This window comes from Camelus ferus, chromosome X (genome assembly GCF_009834535.1).
Source record: "Camelus ferus isolate YT-003-E chromosome X, BCGSAC_Cfer_1.0, whole genome shotgun sequence".
In the NCBI taxonomy this organism is placed as follows: Eukaryota; Metazoa; Chordata; class Mammalia; order Artiodactyla; family Camelidae; genus Camelus; species Camelus ferus.
This window is the reverse complement of record NC_045732.1, coordinates 90,274,919-90,293,575: the sequence shown is the minus strand read 5'-3', so window position 1 is coordinate 90,293,575 and position 18,657 is coordinate 90,274,919. Positions and strand designations below refer to the sequence as shown.

Genomic DNA, 18,657 nt, shown 5'->3' with positions numbered 1-18,657 from the left:
ATACTTGGTGTAAATGTCAGAACACTCTTTTGGTAGGAAAGATATAATAAATTACTTGGTTAAACCCTAGAAGAATATTAAATCACACTGTGTAAACCACTCATTGAGCTGGAGCTTAAACTCAATACCATATAATAAAATAACAGTTTATTATAGGATATAATTTCCACATCCCACTCATCGTTGCACATCCAGAGTCTAGCAAAAAATAAATAAATAAGGTGTGGAGCAGTATATCATTGAAAAACTCAATATGCAATATAGTGAACACAATTAAGAAAATACATATATTAAAAACAGATTTTAGAATCCTAGACTGAAATGGGCTATAAATAGCCTCAAGTCAGACAAGTATTCATTTAAAACAAAGAGTTTTAGGTATACATAAAATAGATAAAATAAGTTCATACTACATAGCACAGGGAAATATATTCAATATCTTATAGTGGCTTATGGTGAAAAAAAAGTGAAAATAAATATATGTATGTTCATGTATGGCTGGGGCATTGTGCTATACACCAGAAATTGAAACAACATTGTAAACTGGTTGTGCCTCAATAAGAATAAAAATAAAATTAAAAATAAAACAGTTTTAAATTAGTCATTCAAAATCAGCAGGTCAGCTGCTAAGTCTGCTGGATAAATCCCCAGGCAAGCCCAGCTAGGGTGTCTGTGTGTGTTCCAGACAAGTTTGATCCCGGCTACAGGTGAGTATGGGCATGCATATGGATTTGAGTATCTCTGAAAGCCGAAAAGGTGAAGTTGAAAAAGTGGGATGAGGCTAGATTGTGGAAGGCTTTGAATGTCAGGTTAAGGAATGTAAGCTTTATCCTGTCAGCATCAGGAAGCAACTGAAGGGTCTTTACACTCACAGCTGTGATGTACATGGTGCAGTTTTCCAAGGAGGTGAATCTACAGCATTTCGAAGGTCAGACCAAAGGGAGGAGATACTAGAGACAAGGAGACTGGATATAAGGTGGTTAAAATCTGTACAATGTGGTGGTGATTGTTAAAATGTAAAGTATGGATAGAAGGATACAAAAGACATAAAGAATTAAAAGACTTCAGGTTAACAGAAACAGACGCACATAGAAAACAAACTTATGGTTACTGGCGGGGAAGGTGGGGAGGGACAAACTGGGAGTTTCGGATTTGCAGATACTAACTACTATAAATAAAATAGATAAACAACAAAGTCCTACTTTACAGCACAGGGAACTATATTCAATACCTTGTAATGGCCTATAATGAAAAAGAATATGAAAAGGGATATATATATACTCAGATCACTATGCTGTACACCAGAAATTGACACAACATTGTAAATCAACTATACTCTAATATAAAAAAAAGACTTTGGGTTAAAGATGGCATATTGAACTCACACATTTAGCTTTGCTCCCTCCTCAAAACCCTGATAAAATTATAGTAAAATAATTTTTAAAAGGCATAAATACACAAGGATGAGGGATACAGGAAAGAAGACATTAGCAGCAAATTTTGGAAACCAGTTAGCAGACAGCCAAATAGTAACCAAGTTAGTAGAAAGGGAAAAGTTAGTAGTTAGGGAAAGCTGAAAGGCAACTCAATTTATATCACAGAGCCCCCAAAAAGGCTCAGGAATTTGTAGTGCCATGTGCCTCTGTGAGTAGAGGTAAAGGAGGGTCTAAAACCAGGAGGACTGGTGAAAAGTCAGCCTAAGATGCTACTAGACCTGCAGATTCCTTCCCCAACTCTGCAGAGCCAAACAGCTCCCCTTCCCAACCCCAGTGGATGAGGGGGCTAATCCCTTAGAAAAGATCCCTGAATCTCAGAAGAAAACTTTACCAAAGAAAATCTATGATCCTCAGAGAAATTAGAGAAGATATTGTGACCACAAGACAAGAAAAGGACATTTTGAAGGACTTTTGAGAAAATAAAAGAGCTCTTTGGAATTAACAATACAAGGGGAATTTAAACCTCAATAAAAGTATTGGAAGATAAAGCTGATGAAATGTCTTAGAACGCAGTGTTTGAAAAAAAAAAAAGAAATGAAGAACAGGCAAAAATATAAAAGGAAAATTAGGTGATCAACCCAGGTATAGGAAAAACAGAAGCTACATGAATAGACAGAGTTCTTTCTGAATGTCTTTTAGGGATATTAAATATTTGCTCAAAATTGAACAGCTGATAAGAGGTAGAGCTGGGATTCTTATTCAGATGTGTGTGATGGTTTTTAAGAGCAAGCTTCCTCCATTCCATTGTGCTGTAATAAGGTAGGAACCAACCCGACCAATCACATCTCTCTTCTCCTCCCCTGAACATTTTGTCTAAGATCAGAGACAGGGACTGTGGTAACAGCCATTTCATAATGCACCAGGTTAGGCTTTAAGGTCTACTGTTTAGAGGATCTCTGGTTTAGTTCTTTAGCTGTAAATTCTCTCAAGGGCCATTCCAATTCTGGGATCTTAAAGCCGCCTTCATATTTACCACCTATTTTCAGTTTCTTGCTTTTTTCCAATTTTTTATTTAGGATCACTGTTTCGGATGCTTTCTCACTTCTCACCTCTCACAATAAGTGATTTGGTCCTTTCTAAATCAGCTTCAGTGATTTGTTCTTTCATTTTACTATTTCTTCTTTTAATATTATCGTATTATTTGGGTTATATTTAATTTTTAGAGGAGGTGCTGGGGATTGAACCCAGGACCTCATGCATGCTAAGCATGTGCTCTACCACTTGAGCTATATCCTCCTCCTTATTTTACTATTTCTACTTCACCTTTTCCCGTTATGTTTACCGTCTCTTCTGTGTATTGACATCTTTTGCAGGAGGCATATCCATTCTGGTCTTTAAAGGCTCATGTTTTGCTCCAGCAGGAGATGTAGTTTCAAGTCCTTTCAAACAACAAATACAACCACAAAATCTCCACACTGTCTCATGTTTCTAGCATCTCAATAAGGGAGTCTAGTTCCCCATGATTTAACCATACTCCTTAAAATGTTTTTTAATACCTTTCTGCTCTAATGAATTTGTTTAGCCACAATATTCCTCTGCCATATTTACTAGCTTATGAGAGATTCATTTCAGCTGTTATCATTCCATGGCCAGAAGAATTACTTCTCACTTGACAAAACATAACCTCCCTTTTTATACATAAACTCAATTAACCCATCTCAACAATTTCCCTTTTGAAAGTACGCTCCAGAATGTTAATATGTCTTTAACAATTCTGTAACTGTCCTTCAATTTCATGTTTTTATATCCTAAATATTTCTTCGTTTGTCAATCTCTAATTATTTCTAGACCTTTTCATGGAATCTTAAACAGCAAAACTAAAAGGAAACTTAAGAGGTCACTTGGGTCCATCTCCTATTCAAAACATTTATTCACACATTCATCAAACATTTATTGAGTACCTATATGTTAGGCCCTGGTGTTCCAAGGTAAATAAAACAAAAATTCTTGCTCTGAAAAAGCTCAGTCTAGTGGGGGACAGAGATAAACAAATAAATTACAACATAGGAAATGCTATAGCAGATGATAAACAGAACAGTAGGAAAACAGAAGGAAAGAGTGACCAAAAATGCTTTGTAGCTCACAAAACAATTTCACAACCCATTAGTTCATTTACTTCTCTAAACAACTCTGTAACACAAGCATTACAGGCAAGGAAATGGACAATCAGAAAGGTTATAGGACTTCCCCAAAGTCACTTATCTAATACTGAACGCTGGAATTCAAACTTTCTTCTTTTAATTTTAAAGTTTGAGTACATGCTCATCAACTTATACTGACTCTTGCCTTTCCTATCTACCACTTTTGGGATTACATGCAGGAAAAGTACAGCATTTAATAATCCTGCTTTCTTCAATTTCTTCTGGGGAGCATTTATGTTCATTAGTTTAATTGCTTCTCCATCTAAATTCAAATCCATTTTTACATTGTCCATTTATTTACCATGAGGCACTGAAATTCTCTTTCAACCTACCACATTCTAAGAAATAAGAATCCCAGTACCTTATGATTCTCTCTCTCATCTGCCTAAGAGAGTCCCTAAACCACGATGTATATTCTTTGTATCATGCCTGGTGTATCGCTTTTAAACTGCGTTCAGTTCTACTAACAGAATTAGGAAACTGAATCTGTTTTGCATTTGTAATTATTCATATGATTTAGTCATTTACTGAGCACTAACTTCATATAAAGCATTAGGTTACATACTGTGAAAGTTACAGAAATTAATGACATAATACTCACCCTCATGAGTCTTAGAATGTAGAATGAGAGATAAGACATATCACAAATAACTGCAATCTAAGGAATACTGTAGTAAGTGTTGTAATAATGGAAATAGACATTGTACAATTTCAAAACATGAAAGTAGTGGTATCTGAGCTGAGAATTAAAGAATGAATAGAAAGTTGGCACTGAAAAATTGGAACAAAGGGATTACAAATAGATGTAACAGCTTGAGCAAAGGCATGATAGTAGAAGAAAATAGTAGTTAATAACCACAACTACCATTTATTAAGCACTTAATATGTGCTAGGCACTGTTCCAAATGCTTTACATACATTATACCATTTAATCCTCACAACAACCATATGAAGTAGATAATACCATGATTTCTACACTGCAGATGAAGAAGCCTAAGATTTAGAAAGATAAAATAACTTGCTTAAGGTCCCATGATTAGTAAATATTATTTAAAACTCCTTTTGTCTTTCAAAATTAAAAGGCAACTGCATAATGCAATAATTATAAATCTGTATTGATGAGCATACAAAGTATTAAGATATAATTCACATGACAATAATAGCACAAAGGAGGAAAGAGGAACAGGAGCTATATAAGAGCATATAATGTTTTACATAATATTGAAATTAAGTTGATATTAATCTGAACTAGACTATTATAAATTGAGACATTAATTGTAATCCATAAGGTAAATGTAATCCATACATGTAATCCATGTAAACCACTAAGAACAAACTCAAAAAAAAAATAGTAAAAGAAATGACAAGGTAATAAAAAGAGTACACTAAAAAATATCTATTTAACACAACAGAAGGAAGTAATGAAGGAACAAAAATGACCTAAAATTTATAGAAAGAAAGTAGCAAAATATCAGACATAAATCCTACCTTATCAATAATTATATTAAATGTAAAAGGATGAAAAGTCCAATTAAAAGGTAGAGGTTGGCAAAAGGGACCCCAAAAAATGATCCAAATATATGATGTCTACAAGAGACACAATTTTGATTCAGAGACACAAATAGGTGTAAAGTGAAAGAATTTTACATATAATTGACCCTTAAACAACTTGGGTTTGAACTGCATGGGTCCACTCATAAATGGATTTTTTCCCAATACATACTACAGTACTACACAATCTGCTGTTCATTGATTCCGTGGATGCAGAATCGTGGATATGGAGAGTAACCAACTCTAAAGTTATACACAGATTTTCAGCTGCAGGGTATCAGGGTCCCTAACCCCCATGTTGTTCTAGGGTCAGCTGTATAAGAGATCTATATAAGATCTCTAGATATATAGATATATTATGCAAACAGTAACCAAATAGAGCTAGAGTGCTATACTTCTATCAGACAAAGTAGACTTTATGACAAAAAGTATTATGAGAGATAAAGAAGGACTTGTATTACAATAAAAAGGTCAATCTATCAAGAATATATAACAATTATAAATATATATGTACCCAACATCAGACCCCCTAAAATATATGAAGCAATAACTAACAGCTGAAGGAAGAAACAGACAATTCAACAATAATAGTTGGAGCCTTGAATACTCATTTTCAGTAATGGACAGAACAACTAGACAGAAGATCAACAAGGAAATGAAGGATTTTTAACAACACTATAAACCTTCTAGACCTAACAGACATCTATAGAACACTCCACCCAGTGACAGCAGAATACACACTCTTCTCAAGTGTACATGGAACATTCTCCAGGATAGACCATATATTAGGCTACAACACAAGTCTCAATAAATTTAAAAGATCTGAAATCATACAAAGTATAATGTCATTGAAAGGAATTAAAGACCAAATAAATAGAAAGACACCCTGTGTTCATGAATTGGAAGACTTAATATTGTTAAGATGGCAATATCCCCTTAATTGACCTACAGATTCCATATAATCCCTATCAAAATCCCAGCCAGCTTTTTGAAGAAACTGAAAAGTTTCTTCCTAAAATTCATAAGGAAATGCAAAGTTCCAGGATAGTCAAAACAATTCTGAAAAAGAACAAAGCTGGAGGACTCCTACTTCCTAATTTCAAAACTTATAAAAAGCTACAATAATCAAGACTGTGGGCACTGACCTAAGGATAGACATACAGACTAATGGAATAGGATTAAGAGTTCAAAAATAAACACACAGATTTATGGCCATTTGATTTTCAACAAAGAAGTCAAGACAATTCAATTGGGGTAGAAGAGTCTTTTCAACAAACAATGTTGGGACAATCAGATATCCATGTACAAAAGAATGACATTAGACCCCTACATATATACAAAAAATTAACTCAAAATGGATCGAAGACCTAAATTTAAGATGTAAAACTATAAAACTTTTACAAGAAAACATAAGCATAAATTTTAGTGACCTTGGATTAAGCCTGTTAAATATGACACCTAAAGCACAAGCAACCAAGGTAAAAGTAGATGAATTGAATGTCATCAAAATTAAAAAGTTTTTCACTTTAAAGAACACCATCAGAAAACTGAGATGACAATTCACAGAACGGAAGAAAATATTTACCAATCATATATCTGATAAGCACCTAGTAACCAGAATACATAAAGAACTATTACAATTCAACAATAGAAAGAAAAATAATTCAACTTTAAAATGGGCGGGGGGAGGGGAAGTAATAGCTCAGTGGTAGAGCGCATGCTCAGCATGCACAAGGTCCCAGGTTCAATCCCCAATACCTCCATTTTTTATAAATGGGCAAAGGATTTGAATAGATACATATCTAAAGAAGATATGCAAATGACCAATAAGCACATGAAAAGATGTTCAATATCATTAGTTATCAAAAAACATAAACTAAAACTGCAATGAAATATCAGTTCATAACAACTAGAATGGCTATAATCAGAAACAGATAATAACAAATGTTGGCAAGGATGTGGAGAAACTGAAACTCTCATACATTGATGGTGCGAATGTAAAACGGTACAACTTTTGAAAACAGGCTGGCCATCTCTTAAAATTGCAAGCACAGTGACCATATGACCCAGCAATTTCACTCCCAGGTATATACCCAGTATCTAACTAGTAGAATTAGAAGTATATGTTCACTCCAAACATTACATACAAATGTTCATAGCAACACTATTCAGATTATCCAAAAGGTGAAAACAGCCTAAATGTCCATCAACTAATGAGTGGATAAACAAAAAGTGGTATAATGAAACAGCAGAATATTGTTCAATCATAAAAGGAATGAAGTAGTGATACATGGTATAACATGGATGAACTCTGAAAACATTATTCTAAGGGAAGGAATTCAGACACAAGAGGTCACACTTTTCATGATTCCATTTATATGAAATGTCCAGAATAGGCAAGTCCAGACACAGAAATCAGATTAGTAGATAAGCAGGTGAAAAATTCCAAAGGTATTTTTCAGACATAAAAAAAGCAGCCCTAAAATTTGTATGGAAATACAAAAGATCCCAAATAGCCAAAGCAATCTTGAGAGAAAAGAGTAATGCTGGAGGCATCACATTTCCTGATTTCAAATTATACTACAAAGCTACAGTAATCAAAACAGTATGGCAATGGTATAAAACTAGACACATAAACCAATAGAACAGGATCAAGAGCCCAGAAATAAATCCTTATATATATGGTCAACTTATATTTGACAAGGGAGCCAAGAATACTCAATGGGGAAAGGATAGTCTCCTCAATAAATGATTTTGAAAAACTAGATAACCAGATTCAGAAGAATGAAATTGGACCGTTATCTTATACCACTCACAAAAATTAACTCAAAATGGATTAAGGATTTAAACATAAGACCTGAAACCATAAACTCCTAGAAGAAAACACGGGGTTGACTTCTTGACATTGGTCTTCACGACAATTTTTTGGATATGACACCAAAAGCATAAGCAAAATAGCAAAACTTAAGTAGAACTACATCAAACTGAAAAGCTTCTGCACAGTGAAAGAAACAATCAACAAAATGGAAAGACAACTTGCAGGATGGGACAAAATATTTTCAAATCATATATGTGATAAGGAGTTAACATCCAAAATATATAAAGAACTCAGAGAACTCAACAGCAAAAAACAAACAAGCAAAAACAGTCTGATTAACAAATGCACAGAGGACCTGAATACACATTTTCCCAAAGAAGACATACAAATTGCCAAGAGGCACATAAATAAAATGTTCAACATCACTAAACATCAGAGAAATGCAAATCAAAACCACAAGGAGCTATCACCTCACACCTGTCAGAATGGCTATCATCAAAATGACAAGCGATAACAAGTGCTGGCAATGATGTGGAGAAAAGGGAACCGTCATGCACTGTTGGTGGGAATGTAAATTGGCACAGGCACTATGGAAAACAGTACGAAGGGTCCCCCCAAAATTAAAAATAGAACTACCATATGATCCAGCAATCTCACTTCTGGGTATATATTCAAAGGAAATGAAAACAGGATCTCAAAGAGATATCTGCACTGCACTCCCATATTCACTGCAGTATTATTCACAACCTGCTCAAGTCCTCATTATCTAGAAAGAGGCAGAACTGGGAAATGAACCCCTACGTGTATAGAGTGTAAGATGTGTGTGTGTGTGTGTGTGTGTGTGTGTGTGTGTGTGTGTGCTACCTCTCCACTTTAATGTATGGCTATGAGTTGTTGTTATTGTTGTTTATAATGAAATTATTTATAAATAGGTAACACATGCATATGGTACACAACGTGAAAAGTAAAAAGAAACATAGACAGTGAAAAGAAAGTGAAATAAATAGCCTCTTTCACACCCCTGTGTCCCAGCCACCCAGTAACCCACCCAGGAGACAACATCTGTTAACAGTTGCTTTTCAAATTGAAAAAGTTAATTTTCACAAACCTGTGGTTTGACATGGTATCATTTCCCAGCCCATGTAAACCTGAGCCATGTTGTTATGGATTTCTACTCTAATTTTTAAATATTTCCACATAAAACATTCTTCAAAATTGAACCCATAGAAACCCATGATTTAAAAAACAGCTCATAGTGCATTGTAAATGCTAACGCTTTTCAGACATTAATTGTTCAATTTAGCTAGTCAAGCTTAGTGACACAGCATATTTTAATTCTTTTACATTTTCTATTTCAATGACATCACTTCTTTTTACAATAAGGTGAAACATCTGTCTGACGAAAAATGGGCCATTATTATTCATCTTAAGCCACGAAGGCAGTTTCAGGGGAGATTTACATTTATTTCCTTTATAGTGCTAGCATAATGCATTATATAGAGTAAAAAAACAAAACAAATTTTTTAAAACACAATAAATATGCTGAATAAGTAACTAAATCATGAAGAGAATAGTAGATGGTTTATTGACTAGTTCTGGAATGCAATATCCCTTGTGTTACAATCCAGGATAATGACTTTTGCACAAGGCACTTTGTTGTCAAAGTTATTCAATTTCAGATGCATCTGAGTCTTGAACTTGAAGCAACAAATATCTGAAACACTGTCAAGGACATCGTTTTCTTACATAAATATATGAAAGCATTCACCTCAGGAAAGACCACCCATTCTAGTTTCCTTGAAAACAGTTTTAGAAAAAGCAGATGGCTCTATTCAAGGTGGTAAGGGGGAGGGGAGTGCATTGCCTTTATTTTCAATAAGTCAAAAATTCTGTGGTACATACATATATTTAATGTGCAAACTTGTAATGCTCAGTCCTTTCAATGGTATCACCTTTTCCCCCGGAGTTTAGAGAAAACAAGCCACGTGTAGCTAGAAGATTATGAGTTGACTGAACCTGTCGCTGCATTGTACTGTGTATGGCATTATACTCAGGCACAGAGCATTTGCTCTCATTTTGTCACTAATTAGTATGTAATGTAACTGAATTTACCATGTATAACTTTCATTACAGGACTCCCACTATTGTGACACACTTCTAGCCTCAAGGACATGGGACTTTGGTAACAAATAGCAACTAAAGTACCACATAACAATTAAGATACAATCTACTGCATTTTCCTTTAAAAAGAAAAAATCTTGTCCTTCAGAACATATGAAGGAAAGATTTTTTTAAATGAAATACACTATGGACTGAATTGTGTCCCCCAAAACTCACATGTTGAAGCCTTAATCCCTAATGTGATGGTTGTTGGAAATGGGGCCTCTAGGAAGTAATTAGGTCTAGATGAGGTCATGAGGGTGGGGCCATCATGATGGCATTAGTGCCCTTACAGGAAGAGACACCAGAGAGTTTGCTCTCTCTCCTTTTCCCTGCCATGTGAGGACACAGCAAGAAGGCAGCCATTAGCAACCAGGAAGACAACACTCACCAGGACCCAACCCTGCTGATACCGTGGATCTTGGACTTCCCCAGCCTCCAGAACTGTGAGAAAATAAATACCTGTTGTTTAAGCCACCCAGTCCATGGTGTTTTGTTACGACAGCCCAAGCCGACTAAGACAAAACGTATCAAAGAATTTGGAGATAAAACCTTAAGCGAGTCAGCACTTTATCGATGAGGTATTACGGGAAGAGCACTGGATGGGATACAGGGGTTATGTTCGGGTATATACAGCCTGGGCTCCACGACTGACTTCACGTGTGACCCTGAACGCGTGGATTCCACATCTCTCTAATTACGGGACCGGATGAGCTCCTGCTACAGCCACTGTGCAGCACCACCCCCACCCCTGCTCCGACCATGACTCTGCCTGGGGACTGCAGTCACTAACGACACTGCAGTAGCTAGGTGAGACAGGAGGAAATAATCACTGAAGGCAGGGAGGAGGAGAAAGACACAAAGTGCTGCATACATTACCACTCTAACATGACATATAAGGCAAGGTGCAGAACTGCGAGGAGCATTTATGAAACCTGCTTCAAAAACAGAGATCAAAATGGAATACTGTCACACCATCGCCATCTCTTTGCACTAGGGGTTAAGATGTACGAAAAGATGAAAAGAACACAGATACAACAGAAAAAGAATGCTGCAGACACAGAATACACAGTGGTCATTCATCTCCTTGCTACTCTTCATTATCGTGTACCATGATTTTTCCAACATAAAGTATAAATAAAGCATAATTGCATAGAAAAAAGAAAACGTGAGATACTAACCAAGGACACAGCAGTGCTGTCAGCAAAAAATTTGTCTTCCACTGAACACCTCGAAATGCTGAGTAAGTAAAGGACAGAAGAGTTACATTTGATTTAATCCACTTTATACTTTATAGTAACCAAGATACAATTACATTTTGATCAGTCAGCTAAAATTCCGCCATGCAATTTTCTTTGGCTTTTTTTTTTAACGGAGGTACTGGAGATTGAACCCAGGACCTTGTTTATGCTAAGCATGTGCTCTACAACTGAGCTATACCCAACCCCCTGCAATTTTTGAATTTTTTTATTTTACAGCGTTTTAATTTCCACATTTAACACACCAACATACTGGACTAATAACAGTTGTAATGCTTACTCTTATACATTTTAGCAGACACATATCCAGCAGAGGTTCCCAGAAGGACCCATAATACAACAGCACAGGTCATTAAAGCGCCCCGATTGGCAGGGGAGAGGAAACCAAGACAGACCAAAACTAAAAGCATAAAAAAGAAATATCAAACCAAATGACAATAATAGCCTCAAAAGCACATAGGACTTAATAATAAATTGAAGATCATCTGATCAAGACATATTTTATGAAACAGTTTACAAGGAAATTCTTTGATGTCATTCACTTAGCAAATGTTCTAATGACGTCTTCTTAATGAAAAGATCTGATTTTCAATACAAGGCAAATGATATGTTTTCAATTTAGTCTTTAGTCTCACTGTTTAAGTCAAAATTAAAGAAAGTATCCCGCCCTCCCTACTCCAGTAGTCACTCCATAAACAGAAAATCATTTTCCCACAAAAATTTCCTTCCGTTTCCTTTTATTCAAGATGAGGAATATAAACATCAAAGTGAGACTTGGTCTCAGGAAAATATAACCCTCAGAGCTGAATTGTGAAATTATCACTGACATCTGAAATACCTAATAAGCCATTTTTATAGCAGCTTTGTTTTTAAAAAATCACTACTCTGGTTTATCAAAAATTGACAAAATCCACTTTTAGTTTATAAATGAAGGCAGCTAGGGTTCACCAGCCATTGTAAGCCTACTAAAGATGCCATTCCACTTACACATTTAAAGACCAGCACTTATGCTTGTCATAGCATTTCAAAATGCTAGTCCTTGAATTGTAACTCCCTGAGTCCACTTAAAATATGATTCTACCAAAATGCTGATTTTCAAGCAAGCATCTACTTTGCAAAGCAAGGAACACATGGACATTACAATAAATTACTCAGAATTGAAGAAGCTATGAAAGGTCCTTGATACAGGAACATATTCAGACTCAATATTCTTAATTTAAGAGGACAGAAAGGTAAGTACTGTAAAACACATGTTTCCTTAAACCTTACGGTAGAATTTTCAAAGTTCTTTTGTACACACGAATCAAAGTTTAACATGTGTCGGCAGTTCACTAAGAATGTTTAAGATGACACATATTGATCTGAGCCTACTCACGTAAAGTAATAAACGTCATAATCAAAACTTGTATTCCTTGACCCAGGAAAGCTGATAGCAACATTCTGCTCCTTGGAGGTCTGAATACATCCCCATGAACCAGCTTCCAACCAAATTCCTTCTGGGCATCTTCCTGCATAGGAAAAAGTCTTCAATAAATACCTGAGTTACTATGACAGAAAGTGACAAGAGCCCCAAAAGTTAGATGAAAAGGAATTTTCCTCTAAAGACAGACTAACTGGAAACCAACAGTTCATTTTGGATAGAGTAGGTCTCTGGAAGGTCTGTTATCCTGCCATACAAACTAGCTGTTCCTTTATTCTGTTTTGCATTAGAGGGAGTGTGCTATTATACAAAGCACACAACTGGCTTGATTTTCATTAAGAAAGCAAAACAATTTAACGTACATAAAAAAATCAACCAATTCCATCGAAATTAAAAATTCACCAATACATAAATGATTACAAGAGTCAAAACAGTGTAAATTAGATAAAACTAAATTTAACCTAAATTACAGTATTCTACAATGTTTTGTACATTTATCTCATGCTCCAAATGAATGAAAATCTTAATGATATTTTGAAAGTTCAGAAACATGAAAAGGAATGTAACCAAAGAGTTGATAGCAAATAACTCTCTAATAAACTTATCTGTACTTTTTAAGAATCCACACAGCACTCTAAACTTTCCGATTCAGCATAATATGCAAAATTACTAAACATCAAAAATGTATTGTATTCAAGGTGTTATACTCTAAGTAGAAATACAACATTGAGAACTGGGCAAAGCAGGCACTCAAATATTTGCTGAATCAAATATGTGCATTTTTACTTACTGGAAATCTCATCTGATTATATCTGGTAATATCTTTATGGACAGTCTTTAGTGTGATCATAGCCACCATTCCAGATAAGAAGAGAATGATAACAAAGGAATTTATAATACTAGAAAATATAAAGAAGAAAAAAGAGAGAGAAGTTAAATCTCAAGTTCCTGATTTGAACAGTAAAAAGAAAATGTGTGTACATGTAAAAAAAAAAGGACATGCTAATTATTCTGTCGAAAAGTTTTCCAAGGCTAAACTTAGATCAGGGGCTGGATACATCAATATATTAAATAAAGTTAAAGCTCTAACACAAAAGTGTATTACAAATAAAGCAGCAGGCAGAGGGTATAGCTCAGTGGTAGAGCACATGCTTAGCATGCATGAGGTCCTGGGTTCAATCCCCAGTACCTCCAGTAAATAAATAAATAAATAAATAAATAAATAAATAAATAAATAAATAAATAAATAAATGTAATCACCCCCCTCCAAAAAAACACAAACATTTAAATAAGATTTTCAATATGTTAAATAAATAAATAAAGCAACATAAGCAACATGACTATTAAGGTTATTTTAGAACTTTTTTAAGATTACATTCCCAAAAAGAAACAAGGGTAAGTGAATAAGATCAGGAACACAAACTTAGCTCCAGAACATGGAGCTGAGAATGGAAATTCAGGAATCAAGGCTGAATTAATGGCTGACTGACATCTTAGCTGATGGACCAAGGCTTTTAACTGGATCAAGATTCAGGGTAAAGATTCCACAGGCCACTTACCTACCAGCTCTTACTGTTTCCATAACTGAAACTTTAAAACTATGCCTAAATCCAAATTAAGACCATTCCACCACCCAGCCAAACCCAGACACATCAAAAAATTTCACCAGAATCTATGAAAAGGCCAGCACTGTTTTACAAAGATGTCTATAAGATGATGTCTAAAATGTCTGTTAAATGTCATAAGTAAATTAGCTTGTGACAGAAACTTAAAAAGTACATTTATTGTTAGATTATAAATATTAATACCACTAGAGATTAGCCCCACAATTTATCTGGATGCCCTTCCCTTTCACAACCCCTTTGGGGAAACCATTTAAATAAATTTTATCTGAAGAGAGTTCAGGGCCGGGGTGACAAAAATGGGACCTGGACTATTGCCCAAACAGATTTTCTGGAAAAGCTACAATATGATAACAATGAGGAGGATGAGAATGAGGTACAGGAGGAGGAGGAATAAGAACAGAAGTAGGAGCAGGAGTGAATGCTATTCTCATTTTTTACAATTTTTTCCTGGTCTTTTTTATATATTTTTTAAATTTTATTTGGGTTTTTTTCCCCCTTAACAGAGGCACTGGGGATTGAACCCAGGACCTTGTGCACGCACGCCAAGCACGTGCTCTACTGAGCTATAATCCCCATCTCCCCTCATTTTAATATATATTTTTTTCTTTTCAAGGGGAGGGTAATTAGGTTTATTGATTTATTTTTTAGTGGAGATGCTGGGGATTGAAACCAGGACTTCATGCATACTAGGCATGCACTCTACCACTGAGCTGTACCCTCCCCTCCCCCGTTTTAAAGGCAATGGTAATGTAAGGAAAACCATCACTTCAGAAGACCATACTCATAGTGTCACACCTTGCCTTACTTTCGTCTTTACCTTTATAGCCTTTTTCTACCCCAAATTGCTGTATTACAGGATGGGAGGATACCAGGGAACAAAATACTATGTATACAGGTTCATCTCTCTTTTATCAGCTTCTCTGATCAGTCTCCTAAGTTACTAACTCAACATCCTACTGCCACTCTCCCCAGTCATTACGTTCTCAGTTGGTCCATCCCTCAATTTCATGTTGAAATGACTCCTTCTACAACCATAAGGGATTCTAACTCTGTGCTTTGAGCCTGTTGAAGATTCTTGAGGAATCAAGTCCTTTTGCTCAGAATCCACTAAGAACATAAGCTTCATGCAGGCGGAAGCCTGTCTGCCTTACTCATCACCATGTCTCGGAGCCTACCCTTGAGCTTGGCATCCATCATAATAGGGACTAAAAGAATACATGTAGAATGAATGGTCCTTCACTCACAGACATTATCTCGACACAATCCTCTCATCTATAAGATGGCCTCGATAAAATGGCCACTTGCAACGTTTTGGTTTCTCGTACATCATCTTTTCAACTTTCCCTGCTATCTTCCCAGTCTTTCATAACATCCTAGTTTTCTTCCACCCCAGCTGGTTACTGCTTTTCCTACACTCTAGTTTGCTCAGACTTTCTGACCCCATAAATGAAGGCTTCTGTCCTGTTTCTCTTCCTGTCCACTTCCACAGACAGATTCTGCAGACTTCCCACCATGCACTGTTCTTTCTCTACAACATCTCAGCCTTCTCGTTCCCTTCAGCATAAACATAAGTTTATTTAAAACACATTTTCCTTTTTTCTTTTTCTTTGTGTATATGGAGAGGTGGGAGAGAGGAAGGAGAGGGGAAATTAGCCACAGAGAAGAAAAAATGTCACTCAAGATCATCTCTGATAGGGGGTGGGAGGAAGGGGAGATGGATGAAGGAAGTGAAAAGGTATAAACTTGCAGTTACAAGATAAATGAGTTGGGTGTAGCTCAATGGTAGACTTGTGCTTAGCATGCATGAGGTCCTGGGTTCAATCCCCAGTACCTCCATTAAAATAAAAAAAGAAAGAAGATAAATGAGTACTAGGGATATAATGTACAACATGGTAAATATAACTAGCACTGCTGTATGTTACATATGAAAGTTGTTAAGAGAGTAAATCTTGAGTTCTCATCACAAGAAAAAATTTTTTTCTATTTCTTTAATTCTGTATCTATGCAAGATGACAGATGTTCACTAAACTTATTCTGGTAATCATTTCATGATGTATGTAAGTCAAATCATTATGCTGCACACCTTAAACTTATTCAGTGCTGTACGCCAATTACATCTCAATAAAACTGAAAGAAAAAAGATTATCTTTAGTGACAAAATAATTTTTTAAAAATATATATATGTATATATACATACATTTCCCACCCTGAAGCTATTGATTCTTTTTTTTTTTTTTTTTCTGATGAGGAGGTAATTGGGTTTATTTATTTATTTATGTTTGGAGGAGGTACTGGGGATTGAACCTGGGACCTCATGCATGCTATGCATACGCTCTACTGCTTAAGCTATACCCTCCCCCCTCATTCTTTATTTCATAAAGTGCTTACCTGAACCACTGAATGTTGGTTTCAGGCATAGACTCCAAAACATAATTCCATCTAGAGCCTGACTTGTTATTTTTATTTTCCTAAAAACAAAAACACAAAATCACATGACCAAACTTTAACTGGCCTTTTACTAGTTAGTTATAATCCTAAAACAGAAAGTTATTCTGTCTGTACTTTCTCCATTTCTTTACTGCTAACTTCATGGAATCATGCAATCTAGCCTAATACTTATCTTACTTTTATTTACTGATATTCCACCTCATTTCAGAGAGGGACTAGGAAAAAAATAATTTTAGCTTACTGCTGTTCACCAGAAATAGCACTTTTTTGCTACTATTTTTCAGTAACCCTAAATCTACCCCATACTTCATTTCCTTTTGTCTAGACCACATTTTTTAACATTTTTTATTGATTTATAATCATTTTACAATGTTGTGTCAAATTCCAGTGTAGAGCACAATTTTTCAGTTATACAGGAACATATATATATTCATTTTTCTCTTAATTGTAACTTCATAGGATGCTTGCAAAGGTACACAAAGATATATATATAATGAGGGTCACTGAAGTTTTGTTTGTAAATTTAAAAACCTAGGAACAACCAAAAACTCACATCAGAATGGGAATAAATAAACTATGGTAATCCATGCTAAGAAATACCATGTAACTATTAAAAAGAATGGAGTGCATCTATAGGTGATGATATATGTCTATGAAATAGAATTAAGTGAAAAAAAAAGGTGAAAAGTATATAGTAAGATAAGTATGTACAGCAAAATTCCATTTCTCCCCAAAATAACATACATATCTTATAGATGCAAACATCTTTCTGGGAGAATAAATGTTTATATTTTTGAAGGGAGAGACTAGAAATTGGGGGGAGGGTAGTAATGGAAGGGGGAATTTTACTTATATATTTTCTATATGGTTTGAAGTCTTTACCATATACAAGTATTATCAATATTATTATTTAAATTGAACTAAAAGACAACTTGCTTCACTGCAATCCACCAAATGATGTATCTCCTGCAAACAGGTTTTTTATTAAGGTATGTTGTTTAATTAGAAAATAATATTCGATTTCAGTAATTATTTCTTATTCAATATTCTAACATTTTACATTTTTATATTTTAACTATTTTGAAACATTTTAGCAATAAGTTTATAAAAGATGTTTTTGATATTATAGTTCTCAGTACTGACTAAAACACAAGAAAATATAATCACCAGCTGTTTCTGCTGTGTGATCAAACTCAATCTTTCAATAGCTTTCCTATAAAATATCCCCAATAAATGAAGATCTTAAATGATAATCTCCAATGAACATTTAAACCACTAGTGCAGTATGACTGCCCCTCAAAATGATGGCATGCTCTTAGCAAAAGGAAAACACTAATACAATGGAATAAAGACAGTCTCTTCAGCAAATGGTGTTGGGAAAACTGGACAGCAGCATGTAAAGCAATGAAGCTAGAACACTCCCTTACACCACACACAAAAATAAACTCAAAATGGATCAAAGACTTAAACATAAGACGAGATACAATAAACCTACTAGAAGAAAACATTATCTCACATACATCTCAAAAATGTTCTCCTAGGGCAGTCTACCCAAGCAATAGAAATAAAAGCAAGAATAAACAAATGGAACCTAATCAAACTTACAAGCTCCCGCACAGCAAAGGAAACCACAAACAAAACAAAATGACAACCTACAGAATGGGAGAAAATTTTTGCAAATGATGAAACTGACAAAGGCTTGATCTCCAGAATATATAAGCAGCTCATATAACATAATA

At 35.1% G+C, this 18,657-nt stretch overlaps 1 protein-coding gene across 2 annotated transcripts in view; it reads right to left on the bottom strand.

Moving 5' to 3' along the window:
* LOC102511205 (transmembrane 9 superfamily member 2-like) overlaps positions 1-18,657 on the bottom strand; it is a 73,286-nt gene that overhangs the window by 21,656 nt on the left and 32,973 nt on the right. For both annotated transcript variants that reach the window (XM_032475218.1, XM_032475219.1), the window contains exons 8-12: positions 16,859-16,938; positions 13,636-13,744; positions 12,801-12,933; positions 11,706-11,825; positions 11,348-11,405 (exon numbers count right to left, since the gene is read on the bottom strand). In XM_032475218.1, coding sequence (XP_032331109.1) covers positions 11,348-11,405; positions 11,706-11,825; positions 12,801-12,933; positions 13,636-13,744; positions 16,859-16,938 — 500 coding nt within the window. The remainder of the gene's footprint in view (positions 1-11,347; positions 11,406-11,705; positions 11,826-12,800; positions 12,934-13,635; positions 13,745-16,858; positions 16,939-18,657) is intronic.